This window comes from Esox lucius, chromosome 3 (genome assembly GCF_011004845.1).
Source record: "Esox lucius isolate fEsoLuc1 chromosome 3, fEsoLuc1.pri, whole genome shotgun sequence".
NCBI classification, from domain to species: Eukaryota; Metazoa; Chordata; class Actinopteri; order Esociformes; family Esocidae; genus Esox; species Esox lucius.
The window spans coordinates 16,039,742-16,060,111 of NC_047571.1; the positions used below are offsets into that span (position 1 = coordinate 16,039,742).

Consider the following 20,370-nt stretch of genomic DNA (forward strand, 5'->3'; position numbering starts at 1 on the left):
CTTCGCTCGGTCTACTCCAGCAAAGACTTTTGGTCTAACTTATTCACAGGAATACATTGCTTATTGAACAAACAACAAGAAAGAAGGCTGATATCATGTCAGTAAAGACGTTTTTTTTCCACTTTCTGTGTCTTCGCTCCGGTGGTCTATAACTGACAGGAACTCAGGCACTATTTGTTATCTTTAGGCCCAATAAGTACATCTGTTTCTGGTTTGGCTCCTCCACATCGCCCCTGGAGATGTGGATGGAGGGGACGCAGGGGTTGGGGAGGTTGGAGGGGAGGCGAGGGGGATTTCTGGGGGAGAGCAGGGGGATTTTTTTCTTCTCTGTCTTAAATTGAATTTCTCACCATTCCAAGTTGGGCCTTGGACCAGGGATCTTGGGCTTCTCGAGCCTGTCACACAAACCTCTCCGTTTAGCAAGCTCCCAGCCCCAGGCTCTCAAATGCAATGTGAAGGGAAAAAACTGGACAGAAATCAGTTTCACCTGTTTAGTCAAATGACTGCATGTTCAAAGTAATAAGACCTATTAGCCAGATAGGATTCGCTCTGCCTGGGTTTGCGAGGCAGGAATGGCTGAACTCTTTCTGAACCCTCCCGGACATATAACTAGTTTTGTCTGTTGTTGGAGAAACAATGTGCTTTATAGTGAAAGAATAAACAAATACTACAAAAACTAGTTTAATTAGCTTTTTAGTTCTCTGCTACCCAGAAGGATAATAACAGCTGTGTTGATATATTTTGGAATTATACTTTGATTTAAATAAGGAGGCCTACTTGTCTCTCATGCTTTGTCATCATTGGAAATAAAAACAATCTAAAGATTCTGGAGATTTGGAGAGAGCATTCACTCAGGACCCCACTCTGGCTTGGTAGGAAGAACCATAGGGAATGAATCGCAAAGATGGTTGCCACTAGGGTTTAGCTGGCTAGCAGGTAGCAGGTAGCAGGTAGCTAGACTATGTGGTAGTTCAGCAGGTACTGGTGATCTTAGAAGCCCTAACCAAGGAGGTCATCTACCTCTGTTAATGTTCTCTTATGAGTATTTATGGGGAACTTGGAAATTGAATCAATGAGCGAATTAGAAGCTGTGGATGACTGGGTGGCCGTGATGCTATGAGGGTCAGATTGGAAATGTACCCATGACATTAGGGGGAAAACAAGTGCCATGGGATCCACCGCGACCACAGAGAGTCAGGATACTTTAACATCCCATCCGAATGGTGTATCTACCCTACACAGGGCAATTTCCCCTTCACTGCTCTGGGGCTTTGGGATTGGATCCCATGTTGCAATGAAGGCCACAATATCCACAGAGCGTATCCGTATGCATACACCTTTTTCAACAATATAATATTTTCTCTACTCTTTGACTGCGTCTCCCAAGGACCAGCCAATAGGTTTTCTTCCTTCATCTGACAGGGCACTCTGGATCCCGAATTGGATTGCAACACTGAGATTTACCGCAACAGTCTTCCTCATACTCTTATCGTCTGAAAAGGTGCAACATGACGAAATCTATTACACTGTGATGATTTGGGTACTAATGCTCTTAGTTCCTAACATACGTAACCTACTGTTGCTTTACACTTCAAGAACCTACAGAATCGTCCCCTGACCCACATGACAGCAGCTTAGCGCAACTTAACTCCCTTTACAGACACCCTAATACAAGGTTCAAAGCAAGACAGTTCTGCCAAGACTCTAGTGATGCACTCGCTCTATTCTACAGAAATATGATTATTCAGTCTGACAACACACACTTTTTGTCTCAAAATCAATTATGGCTCTGGTCCCTCAGCTTCACTGCTGGTGTATGTTTAACCTCTGCTATTGTATTGTTCTATTAAAGAATATTGTTATAAAATACAGTTCCAAAATCAAAGAATCATTGTTAATCCGCCACAGCACAGCAAGCTATTTACTTTTTCTTTCTGTTTACCACAAAATAGCATTACTTCTGATTAGTGATAGTGGACTCTTGCAATGTCCGATCATACAATTGTTACTGGCTTTTGGTTGTATTGTGTTTTTACAATAAATCATATAATAACAGACTAAATGTTATTATCATAAATGTGAGGCTACATGTTAAAGTCAAAGTGTTAAACAATGTTTAATGACTCGTGACACAAAGGCCTTCATGGGGGTATAATTCAATGGATGCAGGCAGAGGTCTAAAGAAATGACTCGCCCATGCATTTATCACAAAGGCCTTGTTTGCTAGGTTTGCCATGTATGTATGTTTTACATTGCTCTTTTACGCTTTTTGTACCATTAACACATCTTTATTATACATTATGCACATTTTAGCTTTAGATGCCATAAAATCAGTGAATGGTGCTGAATTTAACAATCATATCTGTATTCTGATATATTTATTGATTCTACTTTTGCAGCTTCTATAACTTATGTAGACAGGTTCATTGATTAGTCTTAACCAGTTGCAGTCAATCCATGCATGTTGTGCCATCGCTACAAAATGAAGGCACCGATATTCAGGTACAGTAAAGGATGGTTTAGAATCCAGATCACATTATATAAAAATACAATAAATAGAAATGAATTATTTTTCAATGCATTTAATCCTATCCAAGAGGTGAGATCCCATTTGACAACCTGAGATACCATTTGACAACCTGGGCCATGAATATAACACCCAGCAAATGTGTTTACATTGGCATGATATGGGCCCAATGCAGACTAAAATATTGGCTGCCAACAACAATCCACATTGGTCTCCAAAGCCTTTGTCTAGTGCGGCCCACAGTGGGCAGCCAACAATTTGATTGAAATAGGCCTGCTTCTTCCAGCAGTGACATGATGTGGGCCCAATGCTCGCTGAAATGTTGTAGGCTGCACACATTGTCTTTTTATTGAGTAGGAATGTAGTCATTTATAATTTATAAATTACAGTTTAATTCACCGCATGAATTGCATAATCCAAAGCATAACAGGTTTTTAGGGAATGTGATGCAATGTTTCAGAATGACAACCAAGTTGATACTTTCATGCTTATCTTGTGATCAGAGACTTTAGCCACACAGGTTGGGTTTAAGAATGTTAAACTTGGCCTTTATTATTCAGTTACTGCCCTGTACCCTGAGCTGTCCTGCAACAATGTTGCAATGAGGCGATTGGTGTGTGGGTGCTCAACACACTTGGCAAAAGATTTTATGGGATATGATTGGTTAGTAGACAACGTCAATCAATCCAACGCCTTTTTGTGCTAGGAAGGTCTCAACTTTCTCATTGGCTAAAGAAGGCCACGTTTGAAGCCTTATTCCAGAAGACCTACCGCACATTTGGACAGAAGCATCTGGGAATGGGATTAGACAGCATCCAACCAGAGGAAGCCTCGTACATGAAGTAATAAACACAGGCCAGACCAGACTAATACAATAATAACAATCATTGGACATAGCCACAGTAAACTAAATGCAACTGTTTCTCTCCTGGGCTATCCTCCTAATTCAACCATGTTGCTCCTGACATTATCAGGACCGAGCGGCCAATCAGAGCAGTGTTGGAGTGGACAGGGTTGATTGTGGTCTTTGATTAACTCTCCTTGTGTGGTGCAACCTGGCCGGGGCTAAGAGCCTAACACATAACCCTGAGCTAAGTGCCAAGCCCAGTCCTACTCAGGGACAGTTGTTATAAGCTCAGATGAAATCCCAATTGTGGGAAAATGCAGAAAGAAATAGCAAAACCACAACAGGGGATAATTACGTGGTGGTGGAGATTATCTGAACTAGAGATTTTTGAGCAACAGCTAATTGATATGAATATCTCTCGTCTGACTGATTCTGCTGGCCTAGGTTGGTCCGAAAGTTGTGTTTTTATGTACAATTACACTGTATTTTAGTACAACTCTAGCCTTTCAAACATGTGAATGTACAAAGCGCACACAATTTGTCAATACATTCTGTGTTTTATTGCAGTTAGCATAAAACGTCTTGGAAATATATGACAGAAATTGAAATTCATGTGTTCAAAGAGGCAAGTGAGTACATTTACACAAATACTGCTTTCTCTTTCTGTTAATTCTATGTTTCGGAGCCCTTCCCCTGACCCCTGTTAAAAATCCCTGATTCCCGCTGTTTCCCAACATAGTTCAGTTAAACCTCATCCACCAGCACCCCAGCCCACACACTCTACTGCTCAGTTTATTTTTTCAGGTGAACCAACTGTATCTCACACACTGGCTACCTCAGTTGCTTTTAAATTAGTCTCCTGGTATTTTTTTTGTGCTTTTGTGTGTGCTTTTTGTGTATGTGTTGACTCCTGTTGACTCCTGGCTGAGGTAAATAAAATAATGAACAGAAATAGTTTCAGACAAGATTGTGTCAGAGGCAGTGGGGTTAGCAACTGGTTTGATTGCTAGGCAAAGGAAACATTTTCTTGCGTCAGTGGATTCTAATGGCAGTTTATTTTTACCGATTAAGACCATCAACAAAATATTGTAGATTTAGGTGTTCTTTCTGCCTAATATTGTACTGTAATACTGTTTTCTGTCTGTAATACTGTAGCTATGGTGTTTTTTGTCTTTAGATATTGGGTGAGCTTTCTGTCTGTAGCACTGTAGATATGGGTGTGAAAAAACAACTCATCACACACAACACGCTGTTTTCATTTCAACCCTAAATCGAAACAGATCTCACTTAAGGATTGCTTTTGTCCAAGCTTTTGATGTGAGAGACCATAGATGCACCTTACTGAGATCTCTGCCCTGGGGTCTTAAAGGGGCAAAGGTCTCAGGCTAATCCAGAGCAGCCAATATCGTTCATCTATAAAGGGTCATAACCCTTGAGATCCTTGGCCGAAGAATTACCAGAGATAAGGTTAGGTGAAGAGTTCAGGAGGGCAGGTTTTGACCATGATGGCAGGCTTTATGGTACTATCAATGACAAATCCAAGTCAACAAAATGCACCATAAACACAAGAAGAGATAACAATTAATAGAAGAGATAATAAATGAATAATAATTTATAATAACTGAGTATGCCACTTATACATGCTTATAATCTGTGTATAAATCAATACATCCATATTAGTTTCTGTAGCCCCTGCAGCCCAATAGCAATCGTAGCCACACTATCTAGAATGAAGATTGAAACATTTTGAAATGATATAGCAAGAAAAACCTATACATTGAACACACCTACAGGAAACTGCTATTGACAACCCATTATATTAAAGTAAAACACCCATATACTATCCAACCTGAAACTTTTCAAACCCATTTCTATTAAAAGTTAGAAGGATGTACAGTTTCTACAATAGTATGTTTCAATTTTGAGCAAGGTAATGATTTCTTATTTAGTTTCACTGCCCTCTGCAGGACATGTGGGTAATTTAATTACAAACCCACTGGGATTTGTTGAGCCTCAAAATACACTATTTAACAAAACATACCTAGTTCAGCAAAACAGCACATTTCAACTGTGTTTGAAACAATTACACAAATATTTCTGAGTAATAATTATTCAATTTTAAATGCTCAAATTCTTAACAAAAAAACTTAATGTTCAACTCAAAATATTTCCACACCATTACTTCAAACAGAGCCCAATCGTTTCTACACTGTCTTTCAAAACAATGATGATCAATGTAAAAGGACCCTAACATGAAAAGGATAAAAATTTAAAAGCTTTATTTTAATAGAATGTTACATACTTTCCAATAGCCAATATGGAAGTCAACTTTTTTATTTAATTGTAAATATGATAGCCTGCAGACAGCAAAAAAAGGAAAAAGAAAAACAACAATATCCAAACATTAAAGCACAGTCCTATGAAGTGGAAATACTGATCGTGTTATCAATCTGGCATGTGCTGGGTAAATGACTAAAATGTAATATAAAGTGTCACGCATTTACAATATAGGTTTTACTGAGCACATGCAAGCAAAATCATGCTTTCGTTAGATACAACACCAAAAATCCAAACATAATTCTTAATATTTCATAAATGTTTCCAAATTAAAAAAAAGACGATACTAATAAGACTTGGAATATTTTAATATAAAGTAAAAATATTTTTTTTCATACACACAAAGTTGAATAAACCATTAATAGACAACTACAGGCATAAAAACATAAAACTTTCAACAAAGTATTTGTCCTTCAATGCTAGAATTAGCTAGATGATGAATGAATCTGATTTTAATAAATAACAATAAAGTGCACATACAGAATATAATGAAGATACACATATAGATAACATTTGCAGTATTAATAACCTTGTTTGAAAGTAGGCTTTTCGTGAGTGTGTGTATGATGAACTCAACCCTTAGATGCAGACTTTGATTTTATGAGTTCATTTTTACTTTACTTAGCCAATCACCTTGTTAACATTTTTTGTGAACAATCTTTACCGTCTGTTTTAAGAAAAAAACACTGCTTTATGAAACATACAATATAACTATTGAAAACAACCAACTGAATGTTAAGAAAGTAAAAACAGGATAAACCATGCCTTCTCAGACTAATGCCACTGAAAAACTGTTAAATATTAATATAAGTCTGCATTCAAGGGTTTAAGCAAACATCATATTTTAGAAATCACAGTGGCGGCGGAACTACCTTTTTTGTGTATTTAATCCACAGCTTTCCAAAGATTCAGCACGTCACATTCAAGAGCATGCGCCGCTACAAAAATACCCAGTTAGGCTGTGCTACAGTTTGTTAATCCCAAATGCAGCTCAATAATTTGATCTCTATATGCTATAACTATGTACTATAATATTTACAACAAATACAAAAAAAAAAAACTATCTACAAACACAACATTTGTTGATCAGTCAAGTTAAAACGGGAGGAATCCCTCGGTTTACATACACACACAGCCAGAGGAAAGGTGGGGTACAGTACTGAATATGGAACTCTTCAAAACAAAATGAACAAGACAGCAGCGACAGTGTCACATCACAGCATAAACCTTGAGGTGCATTGTGAATAACTGATACGGAAATAGAGCAAGTCAAAATAGATTCCCTCATGACAGAACAGTGAAGCTGTGTGAGTAGGAAGCTAAACACTTTCAAGAATCTAGTTTCCTGACCAAATTAAACCAAGTTTTAGTGTTTTGGTGTCATACTATGTTATGTAGATGATTAACATAGTATGTAGCATAACAGGTTTCATTACACCCTCCAGGGAAGAGTACTTTCACAGTACTTGACTAAAGGTATGACAGTCAATTAACTTTGCCTAATTGTTGACTTATACCTAGAAACATGTATTGTCCATCCATCACACAGCTCTGATAGTTATACTACAGACAGGTTAGCTCCAAAAAAAAAAAAGTGTACTATTACAGGCTGAGGTTTTACAAATGTTAAAGTAGTAAACTCCAGTGATTCTACAACAGGTTTATATCTTACACACAGTAAAGTTCCAAAAGGTCTAAATCTTACAGACAGTTAAGCTCTAAAAGGTCTAAATCTTACACAGTTAAGCTCCAAAAGGTCTAAATCTTACAGACCATTAAGCTCCAACAGGTCTAAATCTAACAGACGGTTACACTCCAAAAGATCTAAACTTTACAGACAGGAAAATTCCAACAGGTCTAAATCTTACAGACCGTTAAGCTCCAATAGATCTAAACTTTACAGACAGGAAAGTTCCAACAGGTCTAACCCTTACGGACCGTTAAGCTCCAATAGATCTAAACTTTACAGACAGGAAAGTTCCAACAGGTCTAACCCTTACAGACCGTTAAGCTCCAATAGATCTAAACTTTACAGACAGGAAGGTTCCAACAGGTCTAAATCTTACAGACGGTTAAGCTCTAATAGATCTACAGGTGTAGTTCTGCAGGTGTTTACACAGGTAAGCTCCGCTAGATATACAGCTGATATAAGGCAGGCTTGGTCCAAGTGGCCACAGCTGGCGCCGTCAAGTCTTCATGCTGCTCAAAATGGAACAGATGGAAAGCAGTTCAGTTTCAGCAAGGTCAACCTTTCTGGGCTATAACACGCTGACTTAACTTGCTTACTGTCGTTGTTAACAAATATTGAGAAAATGCCTCCCCCTGGTGGTCTCTAGGAAGTAGCTACTCCTCACATGAGATACAATAACTGCATTTTGGGAAAATCATTCCCTTTGACTTTATGTGGTATTTTCATTAAAGGTCAAACTCAGGCACATATGTGTCCATTGCTGGCAAACCAAGGCAGGTAAACTGACCTCAACTGTCCGTGATAGGTGCACATGAAGACCGGCGTGAGCGGTTACACATGTTTTTCTGTAAAATGCAGAGGAAAAACCCAAGTCAAGTCCATAACTGAACAATAAAAAGCAAAAGAATAATGAAACTTTCAGAGTAACCAATTAGTGCTTGTCTCTAACTCGATCTCTAGTATAAAATTACATCCCATTATAGTTTCTCTATACAGTGGGGAGAACAAGTATTTGATACACTGCCGATTTAGCAGGTTTTCCTACTTACAAAGCATGTAGAGGTCTGTAATTTTTATCATAGGTACACTTCAACTGTGAGAGACAGAATTTTTTTATAATTAATTTGCATTAATTATTATTTCTTTAAGAAGCCCTCCTGTTCTCCACTCATTACCTGCATTAACTGCACCTGTTTGAACTCGTTACCTGTATAAAAGACACCTGCCCACACACTCAATCAAACAGACTCTAACCTCTCCACAATGGCCAAGATCAGAGAGCTGTGTAAGGACATCAGGGATAAAATTGTAGACATGCATAAGGCTGGGATGGGCTACAGGACAATAGGCAAGCAGCTTGGTGAGAAGACAACAACTGTTGGCGCAATTATTCGAAAATGGAAGATGTTCAAGATGATGGTCAATCTCCCTCGGTCTGGGGCTCCATGCAAGATCTCACCTCGTGGGGCATCAATGATCATGAGGAAGGTGAGGGATCACCCCAGAACTACACGGCAGGACCTGGTCAATGACCTGAAGAGAGCTGGGACCATAGTCTCAAAGAAAACCATTAGTAACACACTACGCCGTCATCCTGCAGCACACGCAAGGTGCCCCTGCTCAAGCCAGCGCATGTCCAGGCCCGTCTGTATCTTGCCAATAACCATCTGGATGATCCAGAGGAGGAATGGGAGAAGGTCATGTGGTCTGATGAGACAAAAATAGAGCTTTTTGGTCTAAACTCCACTTGCCGTGTTTGGAGGAAAAAGAAGGATGAGTACAACCCCAAGAACACCAAAGGGGACAGGACGAATGCACCATATTGAGGGGAGGATGGATGGGGCCGTGTATCTCGAGATCTTGTCCAACAACCTCCTTCCCTGAGTTAGAGCATTGAAGATGGGTCGTGGACTTGAGGAGTGGGCTAAAATCCCTGCTGCAGTGTGTTCAAACATGGTCAAGAACTACAGGAAACGTATGATCTCTGTAATTGCAAACAAAGGTTTCTGTACCAAATATTGAGTTCTGCTTTTCTAATGTACCAAATACTTATGTCATGCAATAAAATGCAAATAAAATACTTAAAAAATCATATAATACAATTGTTTTAGATTATGTCACTCACAGTTGAAGAGTACCTATGATAAAAATTACAGACTTCTACATGCTTTGTAAGTGGGAAAACCTGCAAAATCGGCATTGTATCAAATACTTGTTCTCCCCACTGTAGTTGTAAGAGCATAAAAGCTGTGATATCATATTATTCTCCCTAAAAGCGGCTGTGGACATCTTTTACCTTTTCATGAAGACGGTGATGGAGGACTGGGTCAGACAACCAAGAATGTCTCAAGGCTTCAGAGGCACCCATCCTCCAACTGCAAAATAACATACACAAACAGGCGCTTTGAGATAACTCTCTGAAAATCTCTGAAATTCCCCATATTCTATATTCAATATTCTATATTGGGCAATATACTGTAGAATCTTTCAGATGATTACTTTTTATTGACGACGAGTAGTTTGGAGATGAAATCTCTGGCCTCCTCTGAGATGTCTGTAAATTCAGCCTCTTCAAAGTTCCACCGGCAGGCTAGGATATTGTTCATAGTCTCATTGTCATCATCACCAAGGAAGGGACACAGACCGCTGAGACTGTGGAAAGAGTGTTTAGTGTGATTTGTGTGTGTTCAGTTGTATGTACCAAAATCCAATCATCCGAGGTCCGATACAACATCATGTGGTTGACTGTTGAACCACGATTTGGATAAAGCATGGTGGACACGGATCTCAGAGCGGAGGCATAAGAAGTGAAATACTGACTGGATTCAAAATGATATTATAAGAAGAAAAGAACCTGACGATAATATTAAATCATAGAATTCACATTTGCTACGCTTTTCAGTTTGTTCAGGACAGGTTATTTGTATCTACTTCCTATCTCTGGTCTAGTTTGGTGCTCACAATGAACTTGCAACTTTGTTTCCATTGGCTGTAAGATATTATTCACAAATGTAATGGATCATACGCCACTGACTTCCTGTGTGTGAGGTGACAGAAACGAAATTCAGAAGCTCCGTAGATCTGGACAGTACGTTATGTGTGTGTGATGTGTGTACGTTTTTCGTGAGTGCATGCTGTGTGTGTGTGTGCGCGTGTGTATGTGTGGTGTGCGTACATTGTATGTGTGGCCTAGGTACGATGTGTGTGTGGTGTGTGTACATTGTGTGTGTGTGCTTACAGCATATATGTAATGACTCCCAGGCTCCACATGTCAGTGTTGAATGACACAAAGTCATAGTTGACAACTTCGGGAGCCAGAAACTCTGGGGTGCCGAAATTCACTCGTAACTTTTCCCTGGGCTTGTATCTGGAATGAATAATGTTCATTGTGAATAAGTAAGTGTCAATTAATTCAACACAATATTCTAATGTATTGAAACAACATGTATTGAAACAGCATCTAAAGTTATCTAAATTAAACAGGTTAATGTACATTTAAAACCTACATTCTGGCAAGTCCAAAGTCGATGATCTTGACTTTATTTGTGATTCTGCTCACACATAGAATATTCTCTGGCTGAAAAACCCGACAAAAAGGAAAATCATACAGGACAAACACAATATCAGTATACAATTGTTGTGTAATCAGGGTCTTCAGACAGTAGTTAGCACATATACAGTAAATTGACATGAAAACCTTTATCTCTGTTGCCCCTGTCAGTTACTTAGTGTTTATTTACCTTTAGGTCCAGATGGAGGATATACATCTTATGCATGTGCTGCAGGCCCTCACAGATCTGCCTGATGAATACGACTGTGTCCAGTTCCATAAGTGTGTAGTTCTCATCAATGATCCGGTCAAAAAGCTCCCCTCCATCCACACTGTGACCACACAACCAACAACTTCAGTATTCTACAAAGTGCACATTGAAGATACATTATAATGCTGATGACGTGAAGATACAATATAATGCTGATCACATTAAGATACAATATAATGCTGATCACATTAAGATACAATATAATGCTGATCACATTAAAATACAAATATAATGCTGATCACGTTAAGATTCAATACAATGCTGATAATGTGGAGGGACATACTATTCCAGGACCAGGATAATGTCGTTCCTTGACTCATAGGCGGCGTAGAGCTGGATCAGGTTGGTATGGTCCAGATGGTTCATAACTGTAATCTCATTCTTGACAATCTCCTATGCCAAACATACACCAATCATAAAATAAAAGGTATGTGTTGTACTGCAAACTTGCATTTAGCAGGCAATGTATGGATCTATTTTCCTCCTACAAATCATTCATCCCTATAATTAATTGAAAATAGTACAAAGATAACCCATCAAATGTTGAAACTGAGAAATGTTACTGGAAAAATACATGCCCATTTTTGCCAGCAACACGTTTCAAAAAAGTTTGGACAGGGGCATGTTTACCACTGTGTGGCATCTCCTCTTCCTTTTACAATACTATGTAAGCATTTGGGAACTGAGGGGAACAATCTGTAGTTTTGAAAGGGAAATGTTTTTCCATTCTTGCTCTATATAGGATTTCAGCTGCACAACAGATCGCGGTCTCCTTTGTCACATTTTTGTTTCATAATGTACCAAATGTTTACAATGGGCGAAAGGTCTAGAATTCAGGCAAGCCAGTTTAGCACCCAGACTCTTTTGCTACAGAACCATGCTGTTATAATACGTGCAGAATGTGGTTTGGCATTGTCTTGTTGAAATAAGCAAGACCTTCACAAAAATGTTTTTGTCTGGATGGCATCATATGTTGCTCCAAAACATGTATGTATTGTTCAGCATTAATTGTGCCTTCACAGATGTGCAAGTCACCCATGCCATGTGCACTGATGCACCCCCATACCATCATGGATTCTGGCTTCTGAACTGTGCACTGATAAGAAGCCGGATGGTCCCTCTCCTCTTTAGTCCAGAGGATGCGGCATCCATGATTCCCAAAAATTATTTCACATCAGACCACAGGGCAGTTTTCCATTTTGCCTCAGTCCATCTTAAATGGGCTTGGGCCCAGAGAAGGCAGCGGCGGCCCTGGAACTTGTTTATATCTGGTTTCTTCTTTGCATGGTAGAGTTTTAACTTGCATTTGTGGATGCAGCAACAAAGTGTGTTTACAGACAATGGTTTTCAGAAGTGTTCCTGAGCCCATGTTCCTGATTTCCACTACAGAATCATGTCTGTTTTTAACGCAGTGCCATCTGAGGGCCTGAAAATCACAGCCATCCAACATTGGTTTTCAGCCTTGTCCCTTGCAGAGATTCTCTACGGATTCTATGAATCTTTTAATGATACGATGTACCATGTATGATGAGATCTTATATTGTTGCACTGTTTGCCCGCGCAGTCTTTCACGGAGTGGTGAACCTGCTCTGGGACCTGCTCTGGGATGCAATTTCTATACCCAATCATGTAACTGGCATGTTGCCAATTAACCGGTTTAGTTGTCAGATGCTCCACAGATTTCTTATTTTTGCATGACAACTTTTCCAGTCTTTTGTTGCCCCTGTCCCAGCCTTATTGAAACATGTAGCTGGCATCAAATTCAAAGTGGCCATTTATTTTTAAAGAAACAATAACATTTCTCAGTTTTAACATTTAATAATGTATTTTGTCTTTGTACTATTCTTCATTAAATTTTCCACTTTTTTGGAAATGGGGTTTTACATTTCTGAAGGACTTTAAGGTTTATGCAAGTTACCAAACACCTTCTAAAAAGGGAATCTAAAAGTGTAGTGTCTTCCATTTACATATACATATAGTCATTCCAAGTACATTGTCATTAAGATGTTGTACCTTCTCTTTATCACTCCGGGCTTTGATGATTTTGGCAGCCAGGGTAAGACCGGAGGAGTTTTCCATGCATTTGTGCACTTGGCCAAAACGACCCCTAAGAGAGTAGGAAATGTTTATGAGTTACACCTGTCCGCATAACTTTCTGATTTACACCATAATCTGTCAAACGTATCACACTTGCTTCGTGTTGCTCACTGAGGTGCTGCATCCCCTGAAGGGGAATCTCACGCTGAGAACCTGAGCAACCTTAAGTATTTCATCATTATGTCCTCCAACACAAAATCAGTTCCAATAAAAGAAAGTGATAACATTCTGAAGGTTTTGCATTTTATAGTTCTGTGTAATTTAATTTATTGACAGCATGGTGCTTGTCTTTAAAGATTTGAATGAACACATAGCGATTAGCTACCAGCTGGCACTTTGGGTATGGTTTCACATACCCAAAAGGTCTTAAGTAAAAATAACTGCCCTTAGTCTGGAGAAATGAACCAGGCAAGAGTAGAAGAGGAGGGGAGTAACAAAACCTTACTGAGAACTTCTCTCTGTCATTCAGAGTATGATTAAGGTCAGATACGGTTGGTTCCAAGGGTTCTGTTCCCAAAAGAATTGTGGAGAATTGACTAACTGACAAATGTATCATAATTCATTATGATAGTGAGCGAAGTGTGATGGAGTGGAGTTGATAATATGTGGTCTCAGAGGAACAACTGACCTAAAGAACACATTTATGTAACTATTTAGAACCTTACACTTCCTGTTACTGACCACAGATATACTGTACTAGTCAAACATTTGTACACACCTACTCATTCAACTGTATTTCTTTAATTTAACTATTTTCCACATTGAAGAATAGTAGTTAAGACATTGAAACTATGAAATAACACAAAAAAAAATTCACAGATCAAAATACATTTCATATCGTAGATTCTTTGCATTGGTAATTGCTTTGCACACTATTTGTATTCCCTCAACCAACCTCACGAGGTAGTAATCCTGGAATGCATTTCAAATAACAGGTATGCCTTATTAAAAGCTCATTTATCTTGTGGAATTTCCTTCTTAATAAGTTTGAGCCAACCAGTTGTGTTGTGACAAGATATGGTTGGTACTGTATACTGAAGACCGTAATCATGTCTGTAAAGAAGTATTTCATATTATGGCAAGAACAGCTCAAATATGCATAAAGAATCAACAATCCATCATTACTTTAAGACATGAAGGTCAGTCAATCTAGAGAATATAAAGAACTGAAATTGTGCAAAAACCATTAAGCGCTATGATGAAACTGGCTTTCATGAGGACCACCACAGAGAGACCCAGAGTTAGCTCTGCTGCGGAGGATCAGTTAATTTGAGTTACAGGCCTAAACTTTTTTTTACCTCAGATTGCAGCACAGATAAATGAATCTCAACATCTCCACATCAACTGTTCAGAAGAGAATCAGGGTTTTATGGTCGAATTGTTGAAAATAAACCACTAATGAAGAAGAGACACCAAGAAGAAGAGACTTGCTTGGGCCAAGAAACTAATTAAATGTAAATTACACCTGTAGAAATCCTTTGGTCTGATGAGTCCAAGTTTTAGATTTTTGGTTCCAATCACATGTCTTTGTGAGACGCAGAGTGGGTGAATGGATGATCAACACGTGTGTTTAACACCATGAAGCATGGAGAAGGAGATGTGATGGTGTGGGGGTGCTTTGTTGGTGACACTGTCAGTGATTTATTCACAATTCAAAACACACTCAACCAGCAACACAAAGTGCATCCTGGTGCCATGTCTTCTCCAGGTAAGTGATGCACACGCACCGAGCCCTCCACGTGATGTAAAAGAAAACGTGATTCATCAGACTCCGTGGTCCAGCTCTGATGCTCATGTGCCCATTGCAGGCGCTTTCGGCAGTGGTCACAGGGGTCAGCATGGGCACCCTGACTAGTCTGTGGCTACGCAGCCCCATACGCAACAAACTGCGATGCATTGTGTTCTGACACCTTTCTATCTGTACCAGCAATAACTTTTTCAGCAATATCAGCTACAGTAGTCTGTTGGATCGGACCACACAGGCCAGCCTTTGCTCCCTACATTCATCAAAAAGCCAATGAGCCTATGACCCTATTGCAGGTTCACTGCTTTTTCTTCCTTTGACCACTTTTGATAGGTACTGACCACGGCAGACTGGGAACACCCCACAAGGGCTGCTCTGACCCAGTCGTCTAGCCATCACAATTTGGCCCTTGTCAAAGTCGCTCAGATCCTTACGCTTGGCCATTTTTCATCAACTTTGACAACAGAATGTTCACCTGCTGCCTAATATATCCCACCCACTGACATGTGCCATGAAAACGAGATTATCAGTGTTATTCACTTCACCTCTCAGTGGTCGTAATGTTATGGCTGGTCAGTGTATGTTTTCTTTCATTTGAAGTTCAACAGTAGAACACATCTTTACCTTCACGTATCATTAGAAACAGGAAAGGAGCACTTACCCTCCTAGAACCTCAGTTCTGTTGATGGTGTAGAAGTTGTTGATCTGGTTGGGTTTGGCCGACACTATCCGATGGTTGAATGGAGCTGGAGGAGGAGGGCTTTTGTCTTTAGAGAGATTAGGGAGATTAAATAAAAAATGTAACTAGGTAAGTTTCATTAAGATTTACATCTTATTTCATAATCAAGACATCCCCCAGTGCATGCTAACATGCTGTGGTAAACATGTGAAGGGAGATACAATGTTGGTTATGAAGTGATAAGTGTATCCAAACTTTTTACTGGTACTGTATCTTAGTGTGACAGACTTAAGTCATGTGATTCATAGAGGTGTTTTGTTAGGATTCCTCCCAATAAGGATGGTTCCTCACCAATGAAGAACTGTTCCCCAGTAGACTGTGTATCTTCTGCAACCATACACAGCGTCTCTTTGCCCAGCTTTTCTTTCAGCTCCACACAGATATCCACTCGGTCTACTTTGATGATGCCCCGTTTCTCATCCTCATCCTCTGGCATCTCTTTCTCTTCCTTTCCTTCCACCTCTTCTTCTCCTCCTTCTACTCGACTCTTCTTGTGGTCCTCAACTTTCAGGTCTTCCTCCGTCACCCTACGCTTACTGGTGGTGTTGCTCTCTTTCACCTGGTCATTTTCTGTTTCCTCCAGAGATGGAGAGGGGCCACTTTTGTTGTGATCTTCAAAACTGGGACAGACATATTTTAGTTTTTGAAAACTATGTAGAATGTGCGCATGTGAAAGAGAAGAATCAGCTGGACAGTGAATGCTACAGAAGTAGAGAGAAAGACACAGACAAAAAGAAAGAACAAATGGAAGAGAAAGAACTATATATCTAATAAATTAAAGAGCAAGAGATTATGGAGGGTGGAGGAGAAACTGTACCTGTCTAAAAGGAAGCCTGTCTCCCCTGGAGCTTCTGGGGAGGGAGGGAGAGGAGGGAGATCCTTAACTGACATGTCATCAGCTTCTGATGAGTCTAGAGTGTCCTCCTCTTTCTCCCCCTCGCTCTCTAGCACTCCTCCATCTTCAGTGATTTTCAACTGCTCCTCATGATCTACCTCCTTGGAATTACTGAAAGGCTCTTCTTTCTCCTTTATAGCCTCCTCTTCCGTCATCTTCTCCACTTTAAATTCATCTTCGGCTGCTCCCCTCTCTTGTTCATCAGACAATAACTCTTCATTGGCAATGTGGGCCTCGGGGCCCTCAAGGATGAAGTCCAAGGCCTGCGTTGACCCTGACTCCTCTGAGGCCCCACCAGATCCAGCTTCCAGGTCCTCAGTGGTGAGCTGCAGTTGACCAGAAGATGATCTCTCTGCATTCTCCCTGTTTAGGTTCTGAACCTTCCCCTGCAGTAATGCCTGCTTCTTCAGTGAATCTGCAGAGGGACCAACAGGACAGCAGAGGGGATACAGTTAAAGTAAAATTAATTGTCCCACAAGCATGAATATAGTCGTGTTGGTAACTTGAAATCAGATGATAGCACAATATCTCAGAATGTCAATACAGGTGGCTGTTTGAAGTGTTAGTCTAACCCTTTGATCTCTTTGATGTTTCTGTGTCATGGACAGGAAGCCTGCTGGGACTTACCAGTTTCCCTTTTGTGTGGCTCCAAGATAGTATCATTCAAAGAACGCTATCTTCCTCTCCCACTATAAGCCTTCAGAACACGTGTTTACATCTTACATGTTACCTCTTACATGTTTTGTGTGCTGCTATGTGTGAGTTAGGTTGTTTTGACTGGTAAAGGTCACTGAGTCTTATGTATGGCTGTTGGCTATTGTTGACACATTTGAATGTGCTGTGATGTTAGCACCTGCTGTGTCTGGGGGCTTCTTCTTCTGTGTTTTCGGACCCTTGGGGTTCAGACGAGACTTCTCCTTCCCCTCCTTTCCCTTGTGGTCTTTCAGCTAAAGGAAGGAAAGAATGAGAGATAAAACCACCAATATCTCTACTTGGTCTGTATTTCAACATACTTAAAAATTGCATTACTACCATAACATAATTAAAATAAGGTACTGCATTGTGAGACATTTAACACACAAAGTTTACACAGAATCTGCGGGATGCAAGCAAATGTTTTGGTCCGTGGACTTTTGCTGTGATGTTACTGTGAGTGGTCTCCGGGGTGCTGCTGGGTCTGGGTTCACATGCAGGGCTTATCAACCCTTGAGTCCCTTTACTGGCTTTAGCAGAGGTAGTTTTCTGTTAGGGAGACAGACAACACGGCACGGCTAGTTGGACAGGGTGACTGGTAAGCAACAATGAGGGATAAGGACACTGTTAGATAGGGTAGGGAGGTAAGGTGAAAGGAGAGGGGGTACAGCAAGGGGTGGTTGGGAGTAGGGGTTAGGGGAGCAGTGTTTAATTTGTGCCTCCTGACCTCCGGATCCAGATCCGTGACTTGGAGACTCTACCTATGCACATGTACACAATTTGACAGATGATGTTTTCTGTCTGAATAAGTATAAAACATAAGAGTTTTACCAACAAAGTGGTCAAAAACAATAAATCTAATGAAAAAACATCAATGCCTATTTTTTGGTTACGTAATCGTGTACCCCGCAACAGGGCCATCAAAAGGGCATGTGTTTACCAATTGTGGTGGAATATTGATAGTGAGTTAACTTTAGAAATAATGTCTGAAAGATAATCAGATGTATTTTTATTTCTTAAACCAGCGGGGCCATAAGCACCTGAACAGACCAGATAGGAGAGCTCCATGGCTGTTATGTGGAGTGTTTTTGACCAATAAACAGAAATGTACGAATATACATTTTCCAGAAACTGTGCGGTAGTGTTAATGGCCTTGGTCCGATAATGCTGATGATGTGGTGTAGTTAGCTAGGCCTATCTATGGATTGGGTGCAATGCTTGAATTATAATAAGAGATGAGTTTGGTGTACAAACCCGATTCCAAAAAAGTTGGGACACTGTACAAATTGTGAGTAAAAAAGAAATGGAATAATTTACAAATCTCATAAACGTATATTTAATTCACAATAGAATATAGATAACATATCGAATGTTGAAAGTGAGACATTTTGTAATGCCATGCCAAATATTGGCTCATTTTGGATTTCATGAGAGCTACACATTCCAAAAAAGTTGGGACAGCTAGCAATAAGAGGCAGGAAAAGTTAAATGTACAGATAAGGAACAGCTGGAGGACCAATTTGCAACTTATCATGTCAATTGGCAACATGATTGGGTATAAAAAGAGCCTCTCAGAGTGGCATTGTCTCTCAGAAGTCAAGATGGGCAGAGGATCACCAATTCCCCCAATGCTGCGGCGAAAAATAGTGGAGCAATATCAGAAAGGAGTTTCTCAGAGAAAAATTGCAAAGAGTTTGAAGTTATCATCATCTACAGTGCATAATATCATCCAAAGATTCAGAGAATCTGGAACAATCTCTGTGCGTAAGGGTCAAGGCCGGAAAACCATACTGGATGCTCGTGATTTCCGGGCCCTCAGACGGCACTGCATCACATACAGGAATGATACTGTAATGGAAATCACAACATGGGCTTAGGAATACTTCCAGAAAACACTGTCGGTGAACACAATCCACCGTGCCATTCGCCGTTGCCGGCTAAAACTCTGTAGGTCAAAAAAGAAGCCGTATCTAAACAGGATCCAGATGCACAGGCATTTTTTCTGGGCCAAGGATCATTAAAAATGGACTGTGGCAAAGCGGAAAAGTGTTCTGTGGTCAAAAAAAATCAAGGTAGGGAGGTGCAGTGAGGGGTGGTTAGGGGGTAGGGAGGTGCAGAGAGAGGTGGTTAGGGGGGTAGGGAGGTGCGGTGAGGAGTGGCTAGGGGGGTAGGGAGGTGCGGTGAGGGGTGGTTAGGGGGGTAGGGAGGTGCGGTGAGGGGGGGTTAGGGGGGTAGGGAGGTGCGGGGTGGTTAGAGGGGTAGGGAGGTGCGGTGTGGGGTGGTTAAAGGGTGTAGGGAGGTGCAGTGAGGGGTGGTTAGGGGGGTATGGAGGTGCAGTGAGAGGTGGTTAGGGAAGTAGGGAGGTGCAGTGAGAGGTGGTTAGAGGGGTAGGGAGGTGCAGTGAGAGGTGGTTAGAGGGGTAGGGAGGTGCAGTGAGGGGTGGTTAGGGGGTAGGGAGGTGCAGTGAGAGGTGGTTAGGGTAGGTCACACATCAATATTGACATTTTGACAGTATGAACAATTAAAACACTTTGAAGTTGATTTAATCAAATGAATTACAATGTAATTTTTAAACATGAAAAAAAGGTGACATTGAAGTAACTGTCAACACATAGTCTTGCCCAAGCAGTTGTTATATTCAGGTTAGCACCCTGATACTTTATTAAGACAAACTAAAAGTCAAAGCCTGAGGCTGATTGCCCACAGCAGATGAATTGTCAGTTGTGTATGTGCGAGGCTGTGAATTTATAGCTTATCACTTGTCACAGTGAGTGATGGAATGCAATACTGACCCTGAGTGGAAAAATTGCTCGCAACCCACCAAACATGTCTTCTCAAAGAGACTTGTGACTGGAGGGACTCAATAGCTCTAGTGTAAATGCTCCAGTCCTTTTATGAGCATATAAAAGTGTTCTCAAGTGTTGCTGTAAGTCAGGTGTGTACTCCTCAGTAGTAAGGCAGAAGAGATATTTTGAGGACA

General features: G+C 40.4%; 1 protein-coding gene across 5 annotated transcripts in view; it reads right to left on the reverse strand.

The window, feature by feature from the left end:
- Positions 1-6,001: 6,001 nt before the first annotated feature.
- mylk4a (myosin light chain kinase family, member 4a) overlaps positions 6,002-20,370 on the reverse strand; it is a 35,554-nt gene continuing 21,185 nt past the window's right edge. For 3 of the 5 annotated variants that reach the window (XM_020045551.3, XM_020045550.3, XM_020045548.3), the window contains 14 exons: positions 17,778-17,939; positions 17,551-17,644; positions 16,620-17,112; positions 16,094-16,422; positions 15,725-15,830; positions 13,236-13,329; positions 11,506-11,615; positions 11,142-11,283; positions 10,908-10,978; positions 10,640-10,768; positions 9,901-10,053; positions 9,698-9,776; positions 8,189-8,246; positions 6,002-7,910 (listed from right to left, as the gene is read on the reverse strand). In XM_020045551.3, coding sequence (XP_019901110.2) covers positions 8,190-8,246; positions 9,698-9,776; positions 9,901-10,053; positions 10,640-10,768; positions 10,908-10,978; positions 11,142-11,283; positions 11,506-11,615; positions 13,236-13,329; positions 15,725-15,830; positions 16,094-16,422; positions 16,620-17,112; positions 17,551-17,644; positions 17,778-17,939 — 2,019 coding nt within the window. In that variant the 3' untranslated portion in view covers positions 6,002-7,910; position 8,189. The remainder of the gene's footprint in view (positions 7,911-8,188; positions 8,247-9,697; positions 9,777-9,900; positions 10,054-10,639; positions 10,769-10,907; positions 10,979-11,141; positions 11,284-11,505; positions 11,616-13,235; positions 13,330-15,724; positions 15,831-16,093; positions 16,423-16,619; positions 17,113-17,550; positions 17,645-17,777; positions 17,940-20,370) is intronic. The other 2 variants (XM_020045549.3, XM_010885276.4) reach the window with 2 other exon arrangements.